Genomic DNA, 22,365 nt, shown 5'->3' with positions numbered 1-22,365 from the left:
TTCTAGCTGTTGCGAATATAGGTAGGTGAGCTGTACAGGTATTCGCATTGCTAAACATGCAATCTGAAGCTTAGGTGTTTCTACTTGTCCAATTCATACTGAATTCAACTTTTCTATTAAATTCTTTCATCTTTCCAATATGCTGTGCTAAATTGAAATGGAAGAGTCTTTTAAAATAGTCAGTGTATGTGTACTTTATTAACTTAATATATGTAGAGTTTATTGCTAGAAGGCCAAATTATATTCCCCTAAATTGTGTTTATGGAAAAAGGAACATTTTCCTAATCATATTCTGTATTCTATTTAGCCACTTTCCTGTAGCATTTGGAATGTTTTTACGTGCAACAGTTATCTATGTATTAATGTCCAGTTTTACCAGAGAACAGCCTTTCAGATAATTTTCTGCTAATAGTGACTATTCTACAAACTGAATATACAGTATTTTAGGTTATTCTTCCTGTTATATTTATAGATAGCCTTTTTAAAATTTGCTTTTATACACTTTAACATGTTTATTGAAGAAAATTATAAACAGATGTAAAACAAAATCTGCAGTGTTTCTACTACCAGAGAACTTTAGTGTGCATCATCCATTTTTTTTCTTAAAATAGTTCCTATTTTCTTAACCCTTAGTTTGAAATACCATACAATCTTCCTCAATTAAAGCAGCCTTTTGCTTCAGCAGCAGTATTTTCTTGTTTTCATTAGAATTATTATGTGAAATCAAAGACCAATTTGGAAAACTTAATTTGCTGGATTTGAAGGAAAATACAAATTGTGGTCTTTGTAGTCATTACTCAGAGTGAACCATTTAAATACATTGATTTAACTTTAGAGTCAGCTCTCTTAGTTCCTTCCTGTGGAATGTTAGCCTTAGAGACTGAATCCTCCAAATTAGGACTTTTGAATAATGTCGTGACTAAATAATGAAAATTATTCCAGCACAACTCTAGTTTTTAAAAACTTTTTTTACAGCTAACCATTTGATGTACACCGGTTGACCCTTGAACAACACAGGTTTGAACTATGCAGGTCCCTTTATACATGTATTGAATCTTTTTTTTTTCTTTCAGTAAATACATATAGTATTGTAAATGTAGTTTTTCTTCCTTATGATTTTCTTGATAACATTTTCTCAGCTCACTTGATTGTAAGAATACAGTATATAAAAATATACATGTAACATACAAAATATGTGTTAATCATCTATGTTGTTGGTAAGGTCGACAACAGTTGGCTGTTAGTACTTAAGTTCTGGGGAAGTCAGAAGTTACAAGTGGAGTTTCAATGCCCCCCCCCCCAACACACACACACACACACACACACACACACACACACATAAACATTGTTCAAGGGCCAACTGTATTTTATTTCAAACTACAAGACATTACATGCATTCTGTGGTCTATCAAATTATCACTAATTTTGGTTTAATATATCTTGTCACTGACTATAGATGATAAGAATTTATATATATTCTAACTTTTTTGGTTCCTCTGCCCTATATGTTTTGTGTGTTTATAGACTTATGGTGCCACTTGGATAGTGTATCAGTGTCGCTACCTCAGCTCAGTTCATGACTTGGGCATAAATAGTGATATGACTTTATTTATATCACCTCTCAGGGATATTTTGTTATTCTTGTTTTTTAGGTATACTTTCAACACATTGCAGAAATTTTTCTTTGCTAAGAATTTACCCTTCATGAAGATTCTAAAATGTCATTGTGATGCTATTTAGTATTACATGTAATAGTAGTATTGAGTTTTCTTTTAAAATTAATGGAGTAATTTGTCTTTCATATGGGTCTGATATATCACTTTCCATTTTATGTTTCATATGTATAACAGTTTGATCTTGAGTCATCATGCCAAACCAGTCCAAATCTTTAACTCCTTCTTTACTTGTTCAGTTTAAGACTACTATAATAATAAAATACCTGCCAAACTGAGCATGTGAATTCATGCCCATACGTGAGTTCACTGTTCAAAACAATTAAATGCTGTGTTGATTAATGTGTTAGTGTTCAAGGATGAATAAAAGGTATTCTAACCAATTAGAATATTTGGCCTTTTTTTACTTGAAACACAGAAGAACATCTTGACAACTTGCTAACATTACATATAGAGGCCCTGGAAGTAAGTGACCAGTGCGGTTCCTTTTTGTTGTTTTATGGGAGTTAAATTGCCACTACTCAACTCAGTCTGCATGAACCAACTCCTGCAGAAAAATCAGAAAAAAGCCAAGTTGATAAGAAAGCAATCTAATGGAACATTAAGAATAATTTGGAAGTCAGGAGTTCCAAGGCCCTGCTTTTATAATGTGCTTTGTCTCTCTCTGTTTTTATGGTTTTCAGGGGGTTAAGCCAGCCAGTTTTGACAAAGTAGCAATTCCTGAAGTAAAGGAAATTATTGAAGGATGCATTCGGCAAAACAAAGATGAACGGTAAGTTGCCTTTTTTGACAAAATTCTAAAATGTAATGTTCTGAATGCAGTGCTTAATCTGAGGTATATTTAATATTTTACTTGTTTCCCCATTTATGTCATGTAATATCTTTAAAAAGTAGAGTTTTGTCCATTGAAGGTAGTATTCAAATTTGATATACTGGAATGTTGTAGAACTGTGGTTTAGAGTTTAAGTAAACCAGAGCCACCTGAGACACAGCCACTACATTCAGTGACAACTACCAGGGTGGGCAAAAGTAGCTTTACAGTTCTTATGGAAAAAGATATGCAGGTTATGATTATTACAATAGCTTTATTAACTCAAAAGACTGTCACAGTGACACAGTGCACTAAAGTACAGTCTCATAAGTGCTCAAATTGCCTGCCTTCATTATTTACACATTATTGTAGTTTACTTGCTAAGTAAACTTTCATTTACTTTTGCCTATCCCTGTATAACATCAGCATGATTTATAAAACTCAGGGTTTGATCTCTAACACAGCATATCTGTTCCTTAGTTTTTTACCCATTGAATTCAAAGGTGAAGTAAAATCTTGGCTCTTTAAAATCAACTCAACTATACAGGTCTTGATTTACTTTTATTATGCCAGAATTGAAGAAGAGCAAAACATCAAAAATTCTTTGAGTAAAAAGAGATGACTTTGCTCAAAGCTTAGGAGGGGGTCTGGCTTCGTTATTTGTACTAACAGAGGACTTCTCAGAGGAGTGGCAAATATCTGATCTGCCATATAGCTGAGATTCATCACCTGTTAGGCATGGCAAAGGTCCAGTGTCTGTTTTTGAAAAATAATCCACTTTCATTCCCCGCCCCGCAAAAAAGGAGTGGATCAGCCAGTACAAATATAAATTGTAAATTGAGCATAGTCAACTTCCAGAAGAATGTGAGCAATCAGATATATCAACCAAATTAAAGAATTCCATATCTTCACTTCTCCAGTATCATATTCTTTTCATAACTTCATTATTTGGAAGAGCTTAACATCATGATCTTTTAAGGCTTTTTAGTAGAAATTTAGTTTGTTTCTATTTTTATATACACTGGTTGAAAAGGAGAGTCCTTAATCTCTTTAAGAACTTTTTTTTTTTTTTTAAACTATAAACAAAGGAGTATTTGTTTCCAGTCTTTAAACATAGTACTCTGTTTTCTTCTCTGGATGGAACAGTTACTAGATTACTGGTATTTTGAGACCATTTATCTAAAGAAGATTGTTTCACGGTCAGAATTCTGCTTGCCTGGTACACAGATTGTTGAACAAGGGATTGAGAGAATTTATTGGGGTAAATAAAGGTTGCTGTAGTAGAAGGTAATGAACCTGAAATCAAGAGCTTTATTTTCGAGTTTTAATTCAACCATTTACGATTTTTATAACCTCTCTGAACTTTCATTTCCTAATAGTTAGGATATCTCATTGGATGTTGGTCAAGAATCAAAGGAGATCATACATATGAGGATGTGTTCTTAAATATAAATGCTATATAAATGATTATGTGGTGTTTTGAAGCTATGATATTCTTTGTATTACGTGCTATTGTTAATACACTATTAACTGAGATTAGATCATTAAAAATGTAACATATCAGTTCTTAATTCATAAATGAAATCGTTACATATGAATTGTTATGACATTCTATAACTTGAGAGTAAAACTAATCACTGTTCAAATGGACCATATAGAAATGAGGTATAAAATTTCCCTTGTTTTTCTTTTTTTGTCCTTGTTTTATTATTTAAAGCGTAACAATAATCAGCCACACTTGAAAATTTCCTTTCAATCTAATGGCATTTCTGTGTTTTTTGTTTTTTGTTTTTCCTTCTGTCTTTGGAAGATACTCTATCAAAGACCTTTTGAACCATGCCTTCTTCCAGGAGGAAACAGGGGTGCGGGTAGAATTAGCAGAAGAAGATGATGGAGAAAAGATAGCTATTAAATTATGGCTACGTATTGAAGATATTAAGAAATTAAAGGGAAAATACAAAGACAATGAAGCTATTGAGTTTTCCTTTGACTTGGACAGAGATGTGCCAGAAGATGTCGCTCAAGAAATGGTAAATTAACACTAATTAGCCATTAAAAATTAACATAGATTTATATACATTGATATTATTGAGAAAAAGGAGTCATCTGTATAAACCGTATAAATAGATCATGGTAAATTAACACTAATTAGCCATTAAAAATTAACATAGATTTATATACATTGATATTATTGAGAAAAAAGGAGTCATCTGTATAAACCGTATAAATAGATCATAAGTTGTTTTTACTTTGAAGGGAGTTTTTAAGATAAATTATGTAGGTAACGTTTACTGAGTCATTTTTTGAAGTGTGTCTAGAAGGTCACTTTCAAAACGGAAACACTTCACCAATTTTAGGCTTATTGTAGTACCTAAAACAGACATTTACTATACAAAGATACTTAATAGAATATATACTAGAATTTATAAGAATCATTCAATAGTAGTTGCCTAGGTATGAAAGAGATAACTTATTTTTGTTATAGTTTTTTACACGGTTTGAGGTTTTTTGGTTTTTGTTTTTTTTAACTTTTACATATTTACCTTAGTTGTTTTATTTGATTAAGTGGTTGCCTAGTAGAAGGAAGTAAAAGCAACACAGGTTAATATTAATGGTTGTGTGTGAATGGGAAATAGAGTGAATAGAATAGAATGAGTCTTGTTTGGTTTAAAAACTTTGGTTTTAGTGTCCCCATTGTTCTGTTGTAAGAACTGAAGGTATACCCACCCCTCGAGTTTCTACAGAGATCCTGGCACCTATCCTATGAGTATCTACAAAAATAGTGGGGAAATGCATAATGTAGACCAATAATTTCACAGTTTGGTTAAGACCATGTCTTAGAGTCCTTTCTTCCTTTTTTTTTTTTTTTTTTTTTTTTTGGTTATCCTGCTGCTTCCTAAATGCACTTTTTAATCCTGTAGGTAGAGTCTGGGTATGTCTGTGAAGGTGACCACAAGACCATGGCGAAAGCCATCAAAGATAGAGTGTCATTAATTAAGAGAAAACGAGAGCAGCGGCAGTTGGTTCGGGAGGAGCAAGAAAAAAGAAAGCAGGAAGAGAGCAGTTTCAAACAGCAAACAGAACAACAATCAAGTGCTTCCCAGGCAGGAATCAAGCAGCTCCCTTCCGCTAGCACTGGCATACCTACTGTCCCTGCCACTTCAGCTTCAGTCTCTACGCAAGTAGAACCCGAAGAACCTGAGGCAGATCAACATCAACAGCTACAGTACCAACAACCTAGCATATCTGTGTTATGTAAGTATTAGGGAAGTGGATAAATATGCTAAGGATATTCCCGATTGACTTTTTCTTCTTATTAATGCTTTTGCACTGGCTTCTTGGTTTTGAATTATGAATCCAACATATAATAAGTTTGAAATTGTTGCCATCTACCATTTTTTTCCTTCTTATGTGCATGACTAATAGAAAAGATGGATGGGACAGTGAAGAAATGTGATTAGGGTATAAGATGATTTTATAGGTTCCTTCATCTTGGAAATTCTAACTTTTAGATTTCTACTTTTCACAGTTCCTTAAAATGAAATATAATTAATAATGAAAAATGAACAAGTTAGCTACTTATAATTAAACCCATTAATCTGGTTCAGCTCTTTTAATAGAGCTGAAGAATATAAGTATAAACTAGAAACTAATGAGACTGCTAGAAATTAATAGAACTACCTGCCTAATACTAAGAACCCATTGATCTCCAAAGTCAAGACTTTGAAAGTTATCAAAATTAAGGCTGACTAACAACATTCCATTTTATTTCCCTTATCTGTCAGATAATAAGAGTCTGTGATAACCAGGGAATTTTAAAAAAATAAATTAAAACATTTTTCCATATGGATCCCTCATTTAAACAGAAATAATACTTAGTGAAATGACTAGTATTCAGTTTTCCTTTAGTTCATGTCTGTTCAAAGAAAAAAACTATTTGATCCTAAAGTCATCGATTTGTGATGGGGAAAATGTGAACCTCCTTTTTGTGATTTCTCTCTCTCTGTTTTTTGGCAATTCATGTCTTCTTCAGCTGACGGGACTGTTGACAGTGGTCAGGGATCTTCTGTCTTCACAGAATCTCGAGTGAGCAGCCAACAGACAGTTTCATATGGTTCCCAACATGAACAGGCACACTCTGCTGGCACACTCCCAGGGCATACAGCTTCTGTTGTCCAAGCACAGTCTCAGCCCCATGGGGTATATCCACCCTCAAGTATGGTAAGTAACAGCATAAGAGAGTGTAAGCCTATAATGAGAGCCAATAGATAATATGTTAAATTCAAATTCTTTCTAGTATTCAGATATGAGCATGAATCTGAAGTAGAAAATAGAAATGGCGTATTTCTGAAGGAAATAGGTTTACTAGAGAGTATAATTATAGTAGTTTCAGCAGGGTAGGGGATATATATATAATGTGTGGGAATTAGTTTCTTCACATAGGAAGTTCAGCTAGGTACAAGATTTAGACAGGGTTAAAGATAATTGTTCAGAGCAATGTAAGTTGGATATACTAATGTTTTGGGGTTGGGGCTGAGGAGAGTATTTCAAAAGCTTCTTAAAAGAATTACTAAGTATTTTCTGTAAGATTTCTTACTGTATAAAGCACAGGTAAGACCTTCAGACCATTATAGAATGCTGCATGTAAGTACTTAAGAGTGAAGAAATCCTTTATTTGTATGACCATTTAATTTAGCGCTTGTGTTTAGTCATTGATTGCTATGTGTGTTCCTCCTTAAAGTCTGTGTTGGACACAAGTTCCTTCCCTGTTATATGTTCATTTGCTTTTCCCCTTTATTTGGTATCTGTTTTCTTACTGATTTATTTTCAGAGTCAACTTGTGGAGATTATTTCCTAAAATATTTTATGATATATTATTTACACACATGTGCGTGTGCACAAGCGCACACTCACACACACACACACATATACACACACACATTATCACCCCATGTTTACATTAGCCGCTCTTCTAATAGAATATTAAAGTAGATCATCAGATAATAATCCCATTTTTTTGGTGACCCTTTTTGAAGTCTTCAGAGGTAAATAAAATATACCATCTGGCTCAGGAAAGAGCTGGAGAATAAACAAGTGAGAATAAGCACTTGTTTAGTGAGATCTCTAGGGAGGTAGATTTTCAGGAGGTAGATTTTCTCTCTCAGAAAACTTCTAATCTGAATTTTGTGGAATTCTTGCTCTTCATTAAATGAAAATATTTCTCTGTTAAGAAAATGCATTTGCTTGCTCTGGTCTTTTATCCTAAATCTTGGGATAAAAACTATTTGTTTCAGAGTCCATTCATCAGTCCTACATTGGCTAGGTCTCAAGATGAAGGATTACAGTAACACAAAGAAAACTACTAATGTACTAATGTTTTTAACAATTTACTTCTGACATTTAAAATAATTAAGTAGGCTAGAAGAACTTTATAAAAACTGTATAGATATATTTCTGTGATCTGACAAATGTTACATGTCAGAATTTCTTGACAGTTTCTACTCTTGTTATAATTTACTTTTTTTCTGGATCATCACACTAAACATTATGAAAACTGTTCTTAATCTTTTGACTTCAACCATTACAGGGTTATAAACATTGGGTCTCTAGAGAAGGAAATGAAATGGTCATTTATGAAGATTTTAAGTATTTGAGCCACAAACATACCTATATTTGATTGGTGCTCTAAAGCAGTCTGTTAGTGACAGACTTGCCTTTTAATGACATTACTCTGTATAGGTATCATGAAGAGTTACTAAATATTGAAGACTTTTTAAAAATTTATAATTCTGTCTTATTCCAGAAAGAAGTGGAATTTAAAAGTTGGAATAAAAGAGAAACAAGGGTGGAGTAAAATAGAACTGGTGATGAAACTAAGTAATCATAGGATGCTGGTTACATACTTGCTGTTGGCAGGCCACAAATTTGGCTCAAAGCATTCTGTGCAGCCAATTTTTGGAAAATAAAATATAATTAGTTGCAGTTTACAGTATCTTAAAGGAAATAAAAATTTTCCTCAGTACAACTTTATAGTAGCAATTGTACTGCTTGGTAGCTATATTATAACCTTTATGTTAAAGTATCTTAAAATTTGTAAACCTAAATTGAATCTCTTGATATGCCTGAAAAAATTTTGAAGTTATTTTTTAAGAGATTCACGTTGAGATATTTTCTCACTGACTACTTTAGTATAAATGCAGAATGTTTCCTGTACTTATTAGGAATTACTGCTAGAAAGCTAATGCTTTTCCTGGTAGAAAATGACTTACCTTTATAGATAAAGATAGGCAAGTGTAATAAATAAAATACTGTGAGACAATAACTTTTTTAATCTGATGTCTTCTAAAATAGAATTGAGAAACCTTTTCTGAGGCTTCCAGAGCTCCTGCAGGGTAGTCCAGTTTTAAAATATTCTACATCTTCTAATGTACATTAAACTAATAGAATTCATTCTTATTTAAGCTCTAGAAGTTTGCAGAAACTGCAAACCAATATCCATTATTTACCCTGTATGTTCTCCTACCTCAGTCACTCATACACTCATAACAATTCATGTTATTTCAGAATATTTAGGAAGATAATTGATCATTATCATGGTTGTTTATTTATTTATTTTTAAAGTCCTGTACTTGACCAACAGTGTAGAGAGAATAAATGTGATCTTCCAGGTATGCTTTGTGGAATTATATCTCTCCCCCAAAAATTGGATTTGTGGAATTAGGGAGTGGGGGAGAACATTTCTTTACGTCAGCTAAGCCCTGTTATCATTGTACATTTGGTTATTTTGTTTTCAAAGTACTGTGTTCTTCATGTGTGTGTTTGTTTTCTGTTTAGCCTCGTCGTGGCCGTAGCATGTCGGTTTGTGTTCCCCATTTTTCTGCTGTTCCCTCTCTGTCCCGCATCTCTCCCAGTGCTCCTTCCACCCCACCACCAGTGCTGTCTGCACCTCTTTCTCCTTCCCTCCTTCGGACTGCCCCTGAGGAAACTTTTGCCGAAAAGCTTTGTAAAGCATTGGAGAGTGTCCTGCCTATGCACTCTGCCTCTCAGCGCAAGCAACGACGCTCCAGCCTGCCTTCCCTCTTTGTCAGTACTGTATGTAACCATAAACTTCCTGACAAATGAAAACTTTTTACCAATGAATACATCCAGGCATAAAGAATTTTCATAAAAATTTTCATGATTTATAAAAATTAAATAAAGAACAGGACTAATTTTAGTAATATCTTATGCTTTTGGACACCAGTTCTTGCTGTAGGGATTTTTTTGTTATAAGGCTTTAAGTGGGAAAAACAAGGAGATAATGAGAGAGAATGCTTGTAACGCCCTCGGCACATATTGGTGTGTGTGCAATAAAAGTTAGCTTTTTTAATATTCTCCTATCCCCCACTGACATACATAAAGTCTTGCCTTCTCATATCCTAGTAAAGAATAGATGCATTATTTAATTTTAAACTCAATGTTGGCTTAATCAAAGGCACATTTTCTCTTTATCAAACATTACCCAAAAATGTTTTCTCCTCACTTTATTCTGAAGAGATGCTAATGAAATTGCATGAATCTGTTTTTTCCCATAGTTAGTGAGGAATAATTAAGGTGTGAAAGTATGTTTTAATTTGTTAGCTGTTAGAAAAGATGTGTGAGCAAACTAAAAGGCCACATAATGTTTCCTAATGGAAGTTGTTTTTTCCTCTTAGATTGATTAAGGTGGGATCTTAACTAATGAATATATTAAACACATATATAATACATGTATGATTTTCTTTGGCCCCATTCATGTCTATAAAAGATCTACCTTTTAAAGTTTTAAACACTGTGGGACCTTGCTGTTGCTTTTTCAGATAGAGAATATAGTTAACATTCAGATCTAGCAACCCCCAAATCTTCAGATATTTACCTAAGAGAATGGTTAACAATATAATGTTTTATGGCTTTAGGATCCTAATGGAAACCCTTTTTTAGCTGTTATGAAGAAGTAACAATTGAGCTATTTTGTTAACTTAATAGGGGTCTTCCTTATTAAAAAATAAAATGAAACTGATCTCTTAAAAGAGAGTCCATGAAAGTGAATTTACAGTGTTCACTTTGCATTTGGCAAGGTAGGATTCTGAATTTAGAGTCTTAAATCTTGAACTGCTTCTGTGACCCAAAAAAACACTGTTAAATCAAGTCAGCTGTTATTTATATTATCTTTTTTGTCTGATTTGAACACCAGATTATTCAACCCTTAAATAGTACCAGAAAAATGGACATTCAGTAATATGGCATCTGTCAGGTTTCATGTAGTAAAATTAACTACATCGAATTTAGGATAGACCAGAGAAAGATATTCCTGTCGCTAGTCAAGTTGTGTATTTTTTACTGTCCACCAAATATCTCTTCTGATTTCTACTTAGAAGGCATACAGTTATTTGATAAGAAAATAACACTGAAGCCTCTAACAGGAGAGGATAATAAGAATATAGAATATAGATAGACTTTATACAGTACCTTGAATTGAAGCACATTTCTTATACAAATTGTTGGGTTTATTATATTCCCTTAACTCTTATTCTTTAACTCTTTTTCCACGGATGTAATTATATTAAGTATTAAAGAGTAAGCATATTAAGTGTGGGTAAAAATAGAATAATTACTTAGAAAGTTAAATTCTTCCATTGACTTTGAGAAAGGAAAGTTGTAGGAAAAGCAGTTTTTATCTGAGGCAAAGAGTCCCACAGAATATAATTTGATGGACCCTGGATGTATTTAATGGATTTTTACTATGCACATAATTTCTACAAGTATTGTTATTTCTTTATTAATTATAAATTTGGTGTAACCATTTCATAGGGTTACACAGAGCTACCCAGTTGTGCATGTCAAATGTAATTTCACATATGAATGTTTGAATTACTTGTCTTATTCATGTTGATACAGCCTCAGTCCATGGTGCATCCGTGTGGGGGGACCCCAACATACCCAGAATCACAGATATTTTTCCCAACTATTCATGAACGTCCAGTTTCCTTTTCACCACCTCCCACCTGTCCACCAAAGGTGGCCATTTCTCAGCGGCGTAAGAGCACCTCCTTCCTGGAAGCCCAAACTCACCACTTCCAACCCCTTCTGAGGACTGCTGGCCAAAATCTTCTTCCACCTGGTGGCAGCCCAACTAACTGGACACCAGAGGCCATAGTTATGCTGGGTACTACACCCAGTAGAATAACTGGAGAGCCATGTGAGATACAGGTCAAGTCTATGTTTGAAACACCTCAAGTTTACAGTGACTATAGACCTGGACTAGTACCTCCAGAAGAAGCTCACTATTTTATTCCTCAGGAAGCACTGTATGTAGCTGGGGTACAGTACCAGGCCCAGGTGGCAGAACAGTATGAGGGTATTCCATACAACTCACCAGTACTGTCAAGTCCTTTGAAACAGATACCTGAACAGAAGCCAGTACAAGGGGGCCCTACCTCAAGTTCTGTCTTTGAATTTCCATCTGGACAGGCTTTCTTGGTAGGACACCTTCAGAATTTAAGATTAGATTCTGGATTGAGTCCAGGATCTCCCCTCTCTAGTATTTCTGCACCTATCAGTACAGATGCTACACGTTTGAAATTTCACCCTGTCTTTGTTCCTCATTCTGCGCCTGCTGTGTTAACTCATAACAATGAGAGCAGAAGCAATTGTGTATTTGAATTTCATGTTCACACTCCAAGCTCCTCATCAGGAGAAGGAGGGGGAGTTTTGCCTCAGCGTGTTTACCGAAATCGACAGGTTGCAATGGACTTGAATCAAGAAGAACCATCTCCTCCATCAGTTGGATTACATGGCCGCCTGCAGCCTGTGACTGAAGAACAACATAATTATCATGCCCCAGAATTGACCGTGTCTGTGGTAGAGCCTATCGGACAGAACTGGCCAATAGGAAGCCCAGAGTATTCCAGTGATTCCTCACAAATTACTTCTTCAGACCCCAGTGATTTTCAATCACCTCCCCCTACAGGGGGAGCAGCTGCATCTTTTGGCTCTGACGTCTCATTACCCTTTATCCATCTGCCTCAGACATTGTTACAAGAATCCCCACTTTTCTTCTGTTTCCCCCAAGGAACCACATCTCAGCAGGTTTTATCTGCCTCATTTTCTTCAGGAGGATCTACACTCCATCCACAGGTTATAGGAAAACTTCCACTATTCTTTTAAACTACCCTACTATGCACCATTACATTTAAGTTTTCTGTCCCTCCTTTCCATTTATGAGGACTATTATTTAATTTTATTAATAGAATTTCTCCATTTAGGGGTATTATAAACTACTTGTATTTAAGGCCAAAATATGAGAGATAAACTGCCTAATTTACCTATTAAATATAAACTCTTGGAAAAGTGAACACAAAAACTAGAATTTTAGTCAGTTGTCAAAATCAATTACTTCTATTCATATATAGAATATTTAAAACTAGTAGTGAAAATGCAAATGTCTATAATGTAAGGTTGACTTAGCATTAATTATTTAGAAATACTAATGTGAAATATTTCTTTCTCCCCAGAAATAAACATGGCTAGTTAAAAAAAAAAAGAATACATTTGTTTTTTTAATGTATAATAGTATTGACAATGCACAGGATTTTCATTAGTGTGGAAGGATTTTAAAAGAAAGGAAACATCTAAGGAATTTGTTTTAACAAAATGAAGATGCCTTTTTAAAAAGACTTCAGTCGAACTATTCATCATATGTCCAAATAAAATGTTAATCTATAAAATTGACTAATTCTAATTTTTAACAACTAAGTTAGAATCTAGTGTGGGTGGTGGGGGATTTTTAATTTGTTTTAAGAATTTGTCATATATGATGCAAGATAAGGAACATTAGATATTTCAGATCCTGGTGTTTTCATCAACAAATTTAAATTTTGTTATTTATGTTTAGAGGTTATGCACTCTTGCAAATAAAGGCCAAGTAATGGATGTAAATAGAATTCAAGAAGTAGAGTCAGTATTAACTATTTCATATGTTTTTGATAGATTTTATCAAATGTATAAGTCCTACAAAATCTATGTAGGAGAATGTGCAGTTAATATATTTTAGACATTGTTTGGATCTTTTATATTCCACTTTAATGAATGTTCTTCGTACTTTCTTCCTATGTGGGTATAAACAACCCCGAAAGTGTACATAAAGTATCAGTTACTTAGAATAGTACCAAGGATCAAAAAGATCCAGGAACTTGAAAATGATACTGCATGGGCATGCAGTATACTCACATCATTACAGTGGTTGTCAGCCCATACTGTTACTGCCAGCCATTCTTTAAACTTTCCAAAATAAAATTTCAAATATCAGGTAGTTAATTTATAGACATACTGCAGACAGAATGAATGCTGATAGTGGTTAAGATGCAGTGAAATGTCATGTCATACCCATGTAATCTTTAAAGAAACCTCTCTAAACTGAGATCGAACAGCAAAGGTTGGCCTTTTCATTTTCTTAACTTACCTATGTCAAGTCCTGCATTCATTTCCCACATTCTCTTATTTTAACCTAGACTTTTGTAGGTCAGGTTTTCTCAAATGCAACACTATTGATTTTTAGTTTGGATAATTATTTAGGATGTTTAATAGCATCCTGGCCTCTTCCTACTAGGTGCCAGTAGCAGCTATATCCCCCAGTTGCAACAAACTAAAATGTCTCCAGATATTGCCAAATGACCCCTGAGGTGAGGGCAAATTTGCCCCTGGTTGAGAACTGTTACTCTAGGCGGTTAATGATGATAGCAGTTTTTTTACATTTTTTGATAAAAGTTATCATGGTATTACAAGAAATGAGAAATAGGATAAGAAATCAAATTAGCATAAGCAAATATCCTTTTTTCTTTGTGTCACATACAGAGGTTTTTTTCCTACATTGATAGTCTTACTACTTTTTATCCTGATTATTGTCATAACAATTTCATTATGAATCTTATGTTTTTGCTAATATTACAGCCTGAGCAGAAGTGGTAGGTTAGGTTTGAAGTATCAGCATTTTTTGCATGGGATCAGAATATGTTCTTCTCTAACCTTTTCTTACAAATGATGCCCCAACGGTCTCTTCCATATATACTTTATCAAGCTAATGTTTCATCTCACTTGAGCAAACTCTCAGGAGCTTAATATTTATAGCAAAAGCTTGACCTCTCTGTACATTTACTTTAGGGCTTCTCTAATTTGTTATATTCACTTCTTTTCTTCAGGCGCAGGGGCAGAGCCAGGGCCAGAGCCAGGGCCAGCCATCCTCAAGTAGCGTAACAGGGGTTTCATCTTCCCAACCCATACAACATTCTCAGCAGGTGAGAGCAACTCATTGATACATTTTATAGATTAGCAATAGCCAATACACTGGTTAACACCGTTCTGGAATTAGATTTCTGATGTAAATGGCTTGCTAAAAAGGAAAATCAAGAGGCATAACATGTATTACATAACATTTTAGAAGATCTTCCCTTTAATGTATTTTGAACAATCTAGATTAGGCATAGATTAAAATTTAAAAGAATCATTGTTACTGATATAATTTACCTGCCTTCTTAAACAGGTAATTCCATACATAATTCAACAATACAAAGAATATCAGTTTTGTTTCTACTTATATTTATGACTTATTCTTTTATGAGCATTTTGTCATTGCTTTTATTGTGCTTGACTACTGACACTACATTCCTTTCAAATTATTTCTAATTTGTGGGATAGGATATCAGATTTTATGCTAAGAAGCACTGGATGAAAGCCTAAGAACAACTACTTCAGAATCTTAAAAAATTGTTTTTAAACTTCTGATTTGGGGAGTTTTCTCCCAAAGGTTCAAGGAACTGAATGAAGACTTTAGTACAATGCTGATTTGCTTAACAGTAGAACTGGTAATTCTAAAATTAACTGTTTATAGTTCATTGCTGATATTAGTTAGTTATTTGCATGGAAATAATGTTTTCTGGCACTATTGAATATTTATTAACTTTTAAATAAAATTCATAGTTACTACATGTGTCATAAAAACTTCATGATGGAAAGATGGAGGCTTAGACGGACACGCTAGGTCTCCCTCTAACAACTAGAGAGGAATACAACTACTTCAAAACAAAGGATAACTAGAAATTCCAGAAAATAAAACTACACGGAAGTCCAACATATGAAGTTATAAACCAGCGGTGCCATTTGGGCAGGTAAGAGTTAAAGAGGGCAGCGCTGTTTGCGGTCGCACCTGAGACAGCGGCGGGGTGGCGAGGAATCCCGGCTGCGGTCAAGCCCCTGGCGGTGCGCGACCCCGGCGCTGGGGAGAGCGGCCGCCGCATCGCCTTGAACAGTGAGGCCCAGGGGGGCGGGAGGACGGATCCCGGTCTCCTAGCTGAATAACTGTGTGAATCCATCTTGGACCCCCGCCCCCAAAGAAAGCACCACAGGGCTGCGAAATAGGTCGCGGACAGGCAGGCGCCGGTCGCTGATTTGTGACGCGTACACAGGCACTGCCCCCGACAGCCGGCCCAAGAAAACAAAACGCATCTGTCAAAATGAGGCAGACAACTATAGAAATCCCGGTAGCACAGCTCACCAGGCAGCAGATAGAGAACCTGACAGATGAACAGATAAGAAACCTGTCAGAGGCTCAGTTCTGGGCCATTGTTATCAGGTGGCTTACAGAATTCACAAAAGAGCAGGAAAAAGATAAGAAAGAAGCGAAAAACTTTCATAACGAAAGGAACAAAACCGCATACGAGATAGATGGTGAGAAAAAAAAATCCAGAGTTCATTTCAACAAACTGGAATATGGAGAAGGAATAAGCAGTCAACCAATGCAGCGAGAGGAAATGGGAAGCAACAATGAGAGGATCAGAAACCTCTGGGACAGCTATAAAAGGCCCAACATAAGAATCATTGGTTTGCCAGAGAATGAGGAAGATGAACTAGAACTTGAAAAATTGAGTGAAAATATAATAAAGGAGAACTTCCCAGACTTGGGGAAGGGAATAGACTTGCAGGTCCAGGAAGCAAGGAGAGTTCCCAAGAGACTGGACCCAGGGAGAACCACTCCAAGACACATTATAATCAAAATGTCAAAAATTAAAGATAAAGAGAGAATCTTAAAAGCAGCAAGAGAGAAGAAAAGAATTATGTACAAAGGGGTCCCAATTAGACTATCAGCTGACTTCTCAAGGGAAACCCTACAGGCAAGAAGAGACTGGCAAGAAATATTCAAAGTAATGAAAATCCAAAACCTACAACCACGAATACTCTATCCAGCGAAATTGTCATTCAGAATAGAAGGATAGAGAAAGTGTTTCCAGGACAAAATAAAACTGAAAGAGTTCATTAGATCCAAACCACTGTTATATGAGATGTTAAAGGGACTGGTTTAAAAAAACAGAAGCTAGGGAGATGAAACAAAGGCAAACTAAATAGGCAATGAGAGTGGAAAAGGAACTGTGGGTACGGGAAGCATATTGGGGGGAGGTCAACAGGGAGGGGGAATGGGGAAAGGGAGGGAGATGATATAGGAATTGGGGATCAAGGTAGGAGGGAATGGAATAGACGGAGAGAGGTTGGGAGGAACTGTATGCACAACTAATGGACATAATCTAAAAGGGGGGGACAACTGGAGGGAGGGGGGCCACCGGGTGGAGGGGAGCAGAGGGAAGGGAAATTGGCACAAATGTAATATTTTAATCAATAAAACACATTAAATCTGAAAAAAAAAAAAACTTCATGATGAACTATTTCATTGGTAGTTCCCTACAAAGCTTTTGAATTGCCATATTATAAATTGGCTTGTTTGTATTAATTTTTGAAACAACTCCTTTAATTTTTATTACAAATTGTCTGCTTTTGCTCCAGCATGTGATCATGTAGTCATATGATACTAGTTTAAGATCAGATGTTCCTTTAGCAAGATTAGTTTGATTATACGTACATTTAATGCTGTGATCGACACCTCTGTCTTATAGAATTTAAGGGCTGGGAATTAAATGCTTTATCTTGCTCCTGCCCTTTCTTCCAGACATGTATTTGAATGTATATTTATAGTTAAGTTGAGTTGTCACTTTTATTTTTTTAATCCTCACCTGAGGATATGTTTTTATTAATTTTTTTAAAGAGAGAGGAAGGTGGCAGTGGGAGAGACAGACAGACATTGATTGATTGCCTCTAGCACACGTCCCAACTGGGGATCAAACCTACAACCTAGGTAGGTGCCCTGACCCGGGATGGAACCCGCAACCTTTTGGTGTACAAAACGGGACAGTGGTTCCAACCAACTGAGCCACCAGGCCAGGGCGAGTAGTCACATTTTTACTAACCTTAAATTCTAGTTTAATTTTATTAACAGCTCCCAATAAGAATACGAAATAAGCCCTGGCTGGGTAGCTCAGTTAGTTAGAGCATCGTCCCAGTAAGCCAAGGTTGAGGATTCGATCCCCAGTCAGGGCACACAAAAGAATCAACCAATAAATGCACATATAAGTGGAACACCAAATTGAGTTTCTCTCTCTTGCTCCCCCTCTTTCTCCTCTTCTCTCTCTCATTCTCTCTCTCTCTCTCTCTCTCTCTCTCTCTCTCTCTCTCTCTCTCTCTCATCCACACCTCCTTCTCTAAAATCAATAAATAAAAAAATAAAAATAAATACAAATTAAAAGTTAACCGGTATATAAAGCTGGTTGAGGACAGAGCACTGTCATGGATACCATCCTCCTAATTTGTGTGTCTTTGGACACAGAACAAACACCAATAAACTAAACAAATTTAAGTCTGTTCTCTGTGTTTTCTTTTCCAAGGTAATTTGTTATATATCTTATTATATTTTGGCACATATACATACATATTCAGTATGAAATCAAGAAGACAATGAAACAACATCATTGAGTTCAATGATGAGAAAAGTATGCAGGTGATAATGGAGGATATTCCATAAATATCAGATTAAAAGAATTAGGTAGTTGACTCTTCTGGGAAAAGTATGGTTAAATGGCTGTCTTAAGAGTACAAACAAAATTAATTTATGTTCATGATATTTTTAGGTAACTTATTTTGTGACTTATTTTAAATATAGCATGGTATATAAATAGAATCATAAAATTGAGCCAAGTATATGTGGTCTAAAATATTTAATTTTTCCAGGGTCATATAGCCTGTATGTGGATAGAACTAAAAATTACAAGCCAGAAGTCAATATTTCTAGAATAGTGTTCTTTCTTTTCTGTTAAAGTTCTATAGGGGCTTATGATTCTGCAAAGATAACCAAGAAGCAGCATTTATGTATTCTGGCTACTGGGTTTCCATAAATAAAAAAGAAAGATTGTAAACCTGTACTATATGGGTAGCATCTTTTTTAGATGTGATTTTTGTTTTACATGGTTAGGTATCAACCCCCCTTAGGAAACAGTGTCTGTAGTTTTATTAGAGTGAGTCAAGAAGTGTACTTTGGCTGAAAGTTACTTTATTTCATGAGTTTTTAAAATATAATGAATAAGGGATTGCTTTTTTCATGTTTTTTATTGAGTCCCTTCTAGTAGTATGCTGTATCTCAGTGAGGTACCAAAAGTAGCTGCTTTTTCCGACTGGAAAACTTTGTTTCCACAGAAAGCTCATGAGCTACACTACTTGCTTAATCATTTCTTCTTATAGGTCACATGTGGAATCTTGAGGTATTTCTTACTTTCTGTTCAACTGAGGTTCATGAATATTTTTTTAATCCAGTATCTGTGTCCAACAGATAGCACACATTCAGAATAGGCTATTGTACAAATGGGAAAGCTGAGATGAGATCTGAAGAAGCTTAGTGATTGACCCACGTTTATACAGCTCACAAGAGGTAGACACAGGATTTAATCTAAGTTGTCTAACTCCACAACTCACCATTTAACTGCTACCCAATTATGTCATGAAAGGAAAGACTTTATCTTACTTCCTAGCAGGGAGTGGGATATCAGGAAGCCTTTATGAAAAGAGATACCATTTAAACTAGGCTGTGATTATGAGTTTGTCTCAGATATAAAAATAAAGACTGTTCTCAGCCAAAGGAAAAGAAAAAGCTGATTGGAAAGAGCCAATTGTGTCCAAATCTTGATGTGAGCGTGGGGTTCGGAGAGAGAGAGAGAGACTCACGTCCCTGGTTATAAGCTGGGGATTTTTCCTCAAATTATCCTCTTCCCTTAGTAAAGAAGGGAACCACCATACATTCAAGCCTTTATCACAGGGTTCTCAATGTCCTTTATTTTGAACAGTGGAATAAAATCGGTGATAACAAATGTAAGGACCTTAAAAAGAGTGTATGTGGTTGGAAATGTTTACAGAAACATCTGACAGAATCGGTTTTAAAATAAGTCAAGAAATTAATCATAGGTTTGGTTATTCTTAAGAGAATGACTATTCCAGGTCAAACTTTCACTATTCCAGGTTTGTATGTTATTGGAAACAACTTATTTACTTTAAGGAGCTAATACAAAGATAACATGCATATAAAACTGTAAGACAAGTGCAAAAAAATAAACTGTGACTGCAAGTTTTACCTCAAGGCATACAGGGAAAGTGTTATATGTATTATGCTCCAGAACACTGCAGTAGGTAGCTCCAGTGAAGATAGACACTGATATATTACATGTGAAGAGTTTTAATAATGAGGGAGGGTATTTCTAAATTACTATATTTATATAATATGCAATCTTATTTATGGATGTAAATTAATGCCTTAGATAATTTTTGGTATTTTCATGTAAATTCCTTAAAGTTTAAGTATAGTCCATTTAACCAAAAAGGTTTTTCAGTTTTTCATTGTTCTTTTCAGTGGGAAACTGGGAAAATTTTTTATATTCAGAGTTGCATTATAGTTGCACACATATGCTATATCTTAGTTGCTGAGAATAAATTTTATAAAATTCAACAGCCATTTGTTCCTTATTTTTTTAAGTTAAAATAAGAATACATTATCAGAAATAATTAAGAACAAAATAAACATGACCAGTGGTAATTTTATTTTACTAAAAAGTCAACTAAAATATTCATCATTAGGACATTGATGCCATTGATAAAGGAAATGAGAACATGTTAAGAGAACAGTATTTATATAATGGTCACGTTTTTGTTTTAACAAAGAAAAATATACCTGTGTGTAAATGACTATTTATGCATACAAAAAAATTTTATAAAGGTGTTATACCAAACCACTAATAATGGTTGCCACTGGAAAATGAGGTTGGGGTAATTTCTCTTAACTTTGTCATGTGGTGTAGTGGTTAAAGTTTTTATTACAAACAGGTATTTTTGTATTAAATTTTTAAGTTAGGTGTAGGTATTAGTAAGTCTTGAGTGTTAGCTATGAAGATCAATTTTTTGTTACGTAAAAGGGGGCCATTAATTTGTTACAAATTTTAGGATTTGGGTACAATTATGTGTCATGCATTAAGTTTAGGTGTGTTGTACCAGAGTGCCCAGCACATGGTTGATTCCCAGTTGTCATTCTCTTTGTCCTACTTTGACTTGAATGACAGTGTCCTTATTTTCAAAGAAGGGCATGTCATTTTGTCATTAAAATGAACAATCTCTAAGGAATTATAGCTAATAAATGATAAAGCAAAAATTCCAAATACAATGCTTTTATCACTATTTTGTAGCTATAATTAGAGCTATTTTTCAAGCAAATTAATTATACAGTTTATTAAATAGATTAATGGAAAAGGATTGAAGGAGGAGATTGGATTAGTTTTAATAGAGAGCCAGAGTGAGAGCTGTTACCAATAAATGGGAAAAATGGGTTGGAGGAGGGAGGACCTATTTGGATATGATATCTAAAGATTTTTATAAATAACCTGCTCTTGGAGCAAGAGGGGATATTGGGTGAAGAACCAGTGGTGACTTGAGTTGTGAAACGTTGGTTAATTGTTGGTGGTAGTACCATCACAAGTAAAGAACACCAGAGGAAGAGAGAGGTTTAAAGGGGAATTGATGAATTTGAGTTTAAGTATGTCTTGATTCCTAAAATTATTATTATTTAGAGACACTGAAGGACTTAGGCAAACATACTTCATTAAAAACATGCTATTAATGACTTGAAATAAAACTTAACAATTATATTTTATTCTCAGCAGCAGGGAATACAGCAGACAGCCCCTCCTCAACAGACAGTGCAGTATTCACTTCCACAGACATCAGCCTCCAGTGAGGCCACTACTGTACAGCCAGTGAGTCAACCTCAAGCTCCACAGGTCTTGCCTCAAGTATCAGCTGGGAAACAGGTAAATACTTAATTTCTAGAGGTATGATTAAAAGGACCTCCACACAACCTGTCCTTTCATATGGGTAGGCTTTTCTACCTTCTCTAATGGTGAAATATCAAAGTTGGTTATTTTTTCTGCAAAAATGAAGTGAAAAATTGCTCCATTTGTTGCATATGCATTGCTTAATGTAAAATGGATCCATACTGAGAACAGCGGCAATCTAAAAATGTTTAACTTTTGGGTTTATCAGTCTAAAACCAGTTTGACAAGAATTAGGACTAATGCATTAATAGATATGCTTTGGTAGCTGAACCTGTGACATTTTCAAGAATTGTGTCAGCTATATCTAATATTTCAGGTCTGCAGCTATGCTATATTTTCATGTAGATTTATGCATTGTTTTGTCCCTCATTGCCTGCTGACAGTAAGTCATAAAAACCCCATATAGAGAATGTGTTTATTCTAAGACATCCTTCCAATCACTTCAAAAGTGCCCTATAGATAAAGGTATGCTCATCTGAATGCCCTTTTTTCAGCTTCAACTCTGGGGCTTGTTGTACTTGTATTCTGGCACAGTGGGTTGTTTCTGTCATACTTTTGTTGCTCTTGAGATACTACCAATTGTAAAATGTGCCATTATATTATGTGTCGCTGAGTACTG

At 35.0% G+C, this 22,365-nt stretch overlaps 1 protein-coding gene across 9 annotated transcripts in view; it reads left to right on the top strand.

Moving 5' to 3' along the window:
• WNK1 (WNK lysine deficient protein kinase 1) overlaps positions 1-22,365 on the top strand; it is a 139,953-nt gene that overhangs the window by 86,522 nt on the left and 31,066 nt on the right. For 3 of the 9 annotated variants that reach the window (XM_090273813.1, XM_090273819.1, XM_090273817.1), the window contains exons 5-9: positions 2,357-2,445; positions 4,295-4,514; positions 5,406-5,739; positions 6,518-6,705; positions 21,573-21,722. In XM_090273813.1, the coding sequence (XP_090129939.1) occupies positions 2,357-2,445; positions 4,295-4,514; positions 5,406-5,739; positions 6,518-6,705; positions 21,573-21,722 (981 nt within the window). Of the gene's footprint in view, positions 1-2,356; positions 2,446-4,294; positions 4,515-5,405; positions 5,740-6,517; positions 6,706-11,400; positions 12,640-14,711; positions 14,796-21,572; positions 21,723-22,365 lie in introns of all 9 variants that reach the window. The other 6 variants (XM_090273811.1, XM_090273812.1, XM_090273816.1 and 3 more) reach the window with 3 other exon arrangements.

The sequence above is a fragment of the Furipterus horrens genome, unplaced genomic scaffold, assembly GCF_987537825.1.
Source record: "Furipterus horrens unplaced genomic scaffold, mFurHor1.1.pri manual_scaffold_4, whole genome shotgun sequence".
NCBI lineage: Eukaryota > Metazoa > Chordata > Mammalia > Chiroptera > Furipteridae > Furipterus > Furipterus horrens.
This window is presented reverse-complemented; position numbering and strand designations above follow the sequence as displayed.